The sequence below is a fragment of the Bos taurus genome, chromosome 21, assembly GCF_002263795.3.
Source record: "Bos taurus isolate L1 Dominette 01449 registration number 42190680 breed Hereford chromosome 21, ARS-UCD2.0, whole genome shotgun sequence".
Lineage (NCBI taxonomy): Eukaryota > Metazoa > Chordata > Mammalia > Artiodactyla > Bovidae > Bos > Bos taurus.
In genome coordinates this window covers 31,183,380-31,190,138 of record NC_037348.1, presented here as the reverse complement: position 1 = coordinate 31,190,138, position 6,759 = coordinate 31,183,380, and the positions used below count along the sequence as shown (strand labels likewise).

Sequence of the window (6,759 nt, the reverse complement as noted above, 5' to 3'; positions counted from 1 at the left end):
TACCAGATCTCCCACTCCATTCCCCAGTATTGCATAGAGTAGCATCTTTACATCTTATAAACCTGTAACTATTGACATTAGTATTAGACAGCTGGATCTGCTTCTGAATTCAGTCTGTTCAATATCATGTCTATCACATCATGTAGCCTCTGGAAAACTCCACTGTACACTTGGGAGAGAATGAGAGTGAAAATATCAAATAATGGTTTAGTGTTGCTTTGACCTTGAACACCTCCTAAAAGGGTCTCAGGAGTCTCCAGAGTTCTCCAACAAATTATACCTTGAAAACCACTGATCCAAACTAATCATGATAGTTTCATTCTTTTGACCAGCCATTAATTTAGGGGTAGACAAATGCTCTAGTTCTAGGCCCAGAAAAAGTTGTGTTTTTTTGGGAGCGGGGTAGGGGGACCTCTAAAGACTTTCTCACTTCCTAAGGAGACACTAGGGCCGTTATCTACCTCTGGATGGATTTTTAAGGTGGCTGCACATTCAAGTCTATCCAAAGATAAAACCAACACAGAACGATCTCAAAGCAGCAGAGGTACTACGCCTGGAGTTTTCCTACCTCTGTACTTCTTGTATGTGAGAAATTGACAATTGTGTGAAGAGGCTATGGGTACACTGAACAGGGAACAGATTACTGTACCTTGGGGAATTAGGAAAGCGATGCAGAAAGTAGCACCTGAATTTATATTAAACAATCAGTGTGGGCAAGGGAAGAGGTTGAGGAAACCCTGAGTATGCCAAGTCTATACACACCAATTCTGGGTTTTCCAGCTTTCTCTTGTGAAATCAATCTACCTTAAGCCTCTCCTCACCCCATCCCACCATATATGATCCTATTCCAGAAACCCAACAGAGCCTATAGAAACTCAAAGAGTATCTGTTACAAAAGGAAAGTGAAAGAGGTTATTTTTTAAATGGTTCTTTATTCATAAACTTGATGCAAGTTTACAAAATTTACTGTACATTGCCAAATAAATCTGCAATGAAAAATAAAGTCCAACCCCCCCCCAAACCAAAAACCAAAGCATGCCAAATGTGCAGCTGTCAATCTGCTAGCCATCAGGATATTAAAGAATTCAATAATGTATTCAAGACTTAGCCTTAGGTTTAAGGAACTTTAATGCTTTAAAGAATTCTGCCTTGTCACTTGTTATCTGAGCAACTGGCAATCCAAATTGTATACAAATTAACCAAGTGAACAAGAATGCCAGAAAATCTTTTTCTACTATCCTCTTAACCAAAATAGGAAAAAAAAAAGAAGAAAAAAAGGAAAAGAAATTAAACACAATAATGCAGAAGTGCCAAGTCTTTCAGATGTGGTTTACAAAGTTAAAAACTGAGTCTTAAAGCATAAGACACACCTTTGAACTTTGTAACTGGTTTGTGCAGAAAAAAATGTGCTTCTGGGTTTCTTTTTAAAAGTGCTTAATAACTAGAGTTTACTTTTAAATCAAATTTGGGTATATTAAAAAAAAAATCTATTACCAACCCAACAGGACTAATTCAGGTAAGGCAATAAAATGGAGAGTACACTGATTTGAGTCTAGATTTTATAAAAGAATTAATATATGTAGAATTCCTATTAGTCTTTCAATGTAAAAGCCATTATTATGACTATAGAAAAAATTTAAGTCTCCAAATTAGATACTTTTTGTACTTAACTGCAGTTTTGTTCAAGAAGTCTTTGTGCCAATCACTTTATAAGATTATTAGTTTACAACTGATTGCAACATCCCGTTAATAAAATGGAAACGTAGAATGACTTAGTATTTTAAATAATTCAAGCTCTATACTTCAAGCTCTTCTTCATAAGAAATATTGAACCAACAAGAAGCAGATTCAGCTCAGCAAGACTCTGATGCCCCAGTGGAAATTACTGCGTACAAGCTGAATTGACAGCCTTGCTTTGCTCTGCCTAAAAAGTTCAACTCAATTAAGAGCAAATCTTCGGGAGATAGTTCATATCTTCATAGCCGTTAAAAAAAAAAAAAAAAGTTTAACAGTTTATCAAGTACATTTCCTGTCATTATTTTGGCAATATCATAAAATAGTTTTAACCTGAAAAAGCTACTGTGATTCAGAACACCTTAAATTTTCTAAACCAATATTAAACATTGATTAAACTTTATTGGCTTTAATGGAACAATATATTGTAAATCCTCATAACACACGAGCTCAAAAATGGGAAATTTGCCCTCAAGTCATAACTTCAGTAACCCGATGCTGACTTGTCTGCTTAAGACGTTTCACCTTTAAGAAAGAGATGATTAGGAGTGGCCAGTATGTGTATTTATCAGAAAAAATACAGTAAAGGCCCCACTGCTCAGTCCAAGATACCTAAAATGAGAAAAATGGAAAGGCTGTAACTTATACTGGATCAGTTGACAGATTATCCACTAAAATATCTATTAGCTAACATCTTCGGTACTGCTGTTATAGGGGCACTCAAAGCTTGTGTCTGCATGTTGGAAAGATTTTCTTTAAAGCAACACTGGTCCAAGCATACAAAAGTCAACACATTTAGCCATCTTCCTTTGGAGGGGTGTACCAGCCTGAAAAAGAATGGGAAAAAAAAAAGTTAACATATTTTAATTCTTAAACCAGCTAGGAGAAGCGAAGGCAATGGCAACCCACTCCAGTATTCTTTGCCTGGAGAATCCCATGGATGGAGGAGCCTGGGAGGCTGCAGTCCATGGGGTCGCTAAGAGTCGGACATGACTGAGTGACTTCACTTTCGCTTTTCACTTTCATGCATTGGAGAAGGAAATGGCAGCCCACTCTAGTATTCTTGCCTGGAGAATCCCAGGGACAGAGAAGCCTGGTGGGTGCCATCCACGGGGTCACACAGAGTCAGACACAACTGACGTGACTTAGCAGCAGCAGCAGATACTTTCTCTACCCATAATTTTCTCTACTTGTAATTTCCCTGTTTAAACCTTCTTGTAAAAATTAAGCTTATACTTGGGTTGGTAACACAACATTCTGATATATTCACAATAGTTATTTTCTATGAATAAACTGTACTTGAATTTTCAAGGTGAGATTTCTGTATTAATGGCATTTCTACCTAAAGAGAAGAGTGTGGACTATTAGACAACAAACTAAGTTTTATATAGGAAACTGAACTAAAAATAACTGTCCCCCAAACAAAATCCTGGTATTTTAGAGTATGAGGGACTGTCATCAGTGCAATGATGTCATTTTGCCAGTGAGGGTGCCATCTCAGCAGGTGCCCTGATTAAGTGACTCAGCCCAAGATCAGATTTAGCAGCAGCAGGTTAACCAGAATCCATCTCCTGAATCTGAATCTATTGCTCTTTCTTCAAAGCTAATTATACACAAACTTACACATTTTTGAATGCTGACTATAATGTCTAATTTAACAAAAAATAAGAGATAAGAAAAACGTGTTTCTATGCTCAACAACAAGATAAGCTCTCTCTAAAAAGGCAAATGAGACTGAGACAAAGTATTGTTTGGTACGAAGCTGCCCTTCCAACAGTATAAATATACCAAGACTTGTGGAGTGTCCACGTGCTTAATAAAGGAGCATATAGGCATCTCTGGGTCTGTTATTTTAGCGTGCTAGAGATGATTATTATGAAAACCCAGCTTTGTCCTCAAATTTTATCATTTCCCTCTTCAGAAGCTTGAAAATTGTTTTGAATACTATTCTTTCAAAAGTAAGCAGTCACTGCAAAAGCGACACGTTTGCTCTATCACTTAAATGAAAGTGAGCACACACAAAACACAAATATGAAGTCACAAGCTACCACATTCTAACTACAGAACACTTTAGTGTAGATACTCTTGAAGAAAAACTACTTCCTATCAATTAACCTCCTCTGCACAAAAATGCATCCATTCCACTACCCCAGCTACCTTGAATATCAGCACACTTGGTTATTAGGTGCTGCACACACACATAGCTTATCTCCTTCCTCACATTTGGTAAGACAGACATTATACCAACTTTAGAGATGAGAGAACTGAGGCTGAGAGGTAATGGGACTTGCTCAGGGCCCCAGAGCTAGTGAGTGATGCAAATGGCACCTGGTAATAGGTCCTGACTCCAAGTCTACTTCTTTGTCATCTCACTCTTAGAGACAAAAACTCCAAACATGCCTTGTGAATACAAGAAAAATTGAAAATAAGTCCAATAAACTTTTGAAAGATATTTTTTTTTAATTTACAATTCAAATATTTTTAAGTGTAGACTGAAGTTAGAACTTTTTTACTTGAATAAATAAATCTGCACAATTGTCAAAAAGCATTACGTGGTCTGAAAATGGTTGAGCAACTTGTTCATGATCCTGATTGCACTTACTCAGTATTAACAGCAAGAACTCCACCTTTAGAATTGCCTTTAACTCAGTTCCTATCCCAGTATCACACATTTCAAGTGAGTAAAGTGATTCATTCATCAATCTACTCAAAAATGTTTGACTCAGAGATTCCCAGGCCAAGTATTTAGGATACAAAGATTTTAAATGAAGCATGTGTATCCTCAAGTTAAATTTTTTCACTCTGGTAACCATACTTTGTAAGAAATTAAAGCAAAAACAGAAGAATAAAACAAAACAAGTAAACAGTACATTATGTAAAATTTCACATATGGCAATCAATACTTATTGAAGTAAACATACCATTTTTCTCATGTATCTGTACAATGGAATTATAAGATTGCTGGGCTCTTGCTAGATTATATTGATTCTGAAAGAGAATTATACATTTTATATCAAAACTGTAAGTAGATGAAAATCATTACAAATAATTGATGGATTATTTGCATCACTGCTGTACTTAACACAAGAAACCAAGTATTTCCATTTCAAAAATAAATTTCCCAATTTCATTATTCCCAACTATTTTAGAGGGATAACAAAACCAAAATTGTTTTCTAATAAAGATCTACCAAGTTCACAGTTCATTTTCTAAGTCCTCCTGCCACTGCACAAGTACAAGGCTTTATGAATAAAGTTAAAGGATGTTGTTTGGATGCAAGGAGAATGTACATGTACATATATATGTGTGTGTGTGTGTATATATATGTATGTATAACAAGCACTGCTGTAGAGCAGAAATTAAGACATTATAAATCAACTGTTACTTCAAAAAAGAAAAAAACATTTGTATCTAGAAATATAAAATCATAAATGTCCACTGACAGAAAACTCTTCCTTGTAACTTCCATCAAAAAACAAAAAAAGAAAGAAACTACAAAATACTGCCTTCAGGTAAGGAAACATTAGGCTTTAAGGACTATACATATGGATAACAATTTGAATTAAACACCTGAAGAATGCCCATAAGTGATACCAAGTCACACTACTAAAGGAGTCTTCTTTTGTTAACCTCTACAGATTAGAATGTCTTCTAAGGGACCAAGTTTAGGATTGATTTTATTAATTTTATCCCCATAAGTACAACTTGCCTACATCTTAACTTCCAATTCTCCATCGTGGAGAATTATCATAAGCATTCTCCATAGTGGTTCACATCTATTATGTTATGTCACATAATTTTTTAATAAATTCATAGCATAAGAATGTGTATAAACACATTCCAAATGACAGCTTTCATTCCTACCTGGCCTGCTACCACCCAGTTCCTCCTCTCACCCACCTTCCTTCTTCCATTCGAATAAACTACTCTTATGAGTATCCCTGTATATCCTTAAGATTAAATAAGAAAATTAATGTACAGCCTATTGTTATTAGTCACTGTCCCCTGCTTTTTCTAAGAAATGATAGCATGACTAGAGTAAAAAATTATATCCTCCTGGTTAAATGAGACTTTTATCATTAAGTACTCACTAATGCTTTGTTCCAAAATCACACTGTTTACACTGTTTACACAGCTAAATCAGCTTTGTCAGTGTATACAGGCAAACCTCATTTTACTGCACTTCACTTTACTGCACCTAGCAGATACTACATTTTTTGGTTGCTGTTTTTAACAGTCTGAAGATCTGTGACAGCCCTGCACCAAGCAAGTCTATTGGCTCCATTTTCCCCCAAGAACACTGGCTGACTTTGTGTGTCTGTGCCACATTTTGGCAATTTGAAATACTTCAAACTTTGTCATTACCATGTTTGTTACAATGATCTGGGATCACTGATCTTTGGTGTTAACCACTACAACTAGCTGAAGGCTCGGATGATGGTTAGCATTTTTTAGTAGTATTTTTAAATTAAGGCATGTACATTTTATTTTAGACATAATGCTATCACACACTTAGGAGACTGCAGTACAGTGTAACTGTTACACATACGAGGAAACCGAAAGTTCGTGTGGTTTGCTTTACTGTGACCCTGGCCTTACTCAAGTAGTCTGGAACTGAACCCATAATATCTCCAAGGTATGCCTATACTGGTCTATCTCTATTATCTTCTTCCCTAAAAAAAATTCCATCTCTTTGTATCCTCACATGTTAAACATACCTCTTGTGACAAATTATAATAGGAGATCAAAAAGAATATATTCATAAATGTGTAACTGAGTCACTTTGCTGCACAGAAAAAAATTAACACTATAGATGAACTATATTTCCAAAAAACTTTAATAAAAATAAATAAATACACTTCTTAAAGACCACTTAATTCAAACTAACTGGTAACTTTTGTGCATTTATATTTGTTATGATTTATTTATTTGGATTTGCTTTTATAACTTCACTTTCTGATTTCTATTCCTCACTAAATATGATTTTATTATCTCCTCCTGGGATTCAAATAAGACATGTTTTAG

General features: G+C 35.4%; 1 protein-coding gene across 2 annotated transcripts in view; it reads right to left on the bottom strand.

Moving 5' to 3' along the window:
• Positions 1-912: 912 nt before the first annotated feature.
• UBE2Q2 (ubiquitin conjugating enzyme E2 Q2) overlaps positions 913-6,759 on the bottom strand; it is a 62,484-nt gene continuing 56,637 nt past the window's right edge. Inside the window, exons 12-13 of one of the 2 annotated variants that reach the window (XM_005221922.3) lie at positions 4,656-4,722; positions 913-2,561 (exon numbers count right to left, since the gene is read on the bottom strand). In XM_005221922.3, the coding sequence (XP_005221979.1) occupies positions 2,530-2,561; positions 4,656-4,722 (99 nt within the window). In that variant the 3' untranslated portion in view covers positions 913-2,529. The remainder of the gene's footprint in view (positions 2,562-4,655; positions 4,723-6,759) is intronic. The other variant, NM_001075530.2, reaches the window with a different exon arrangement.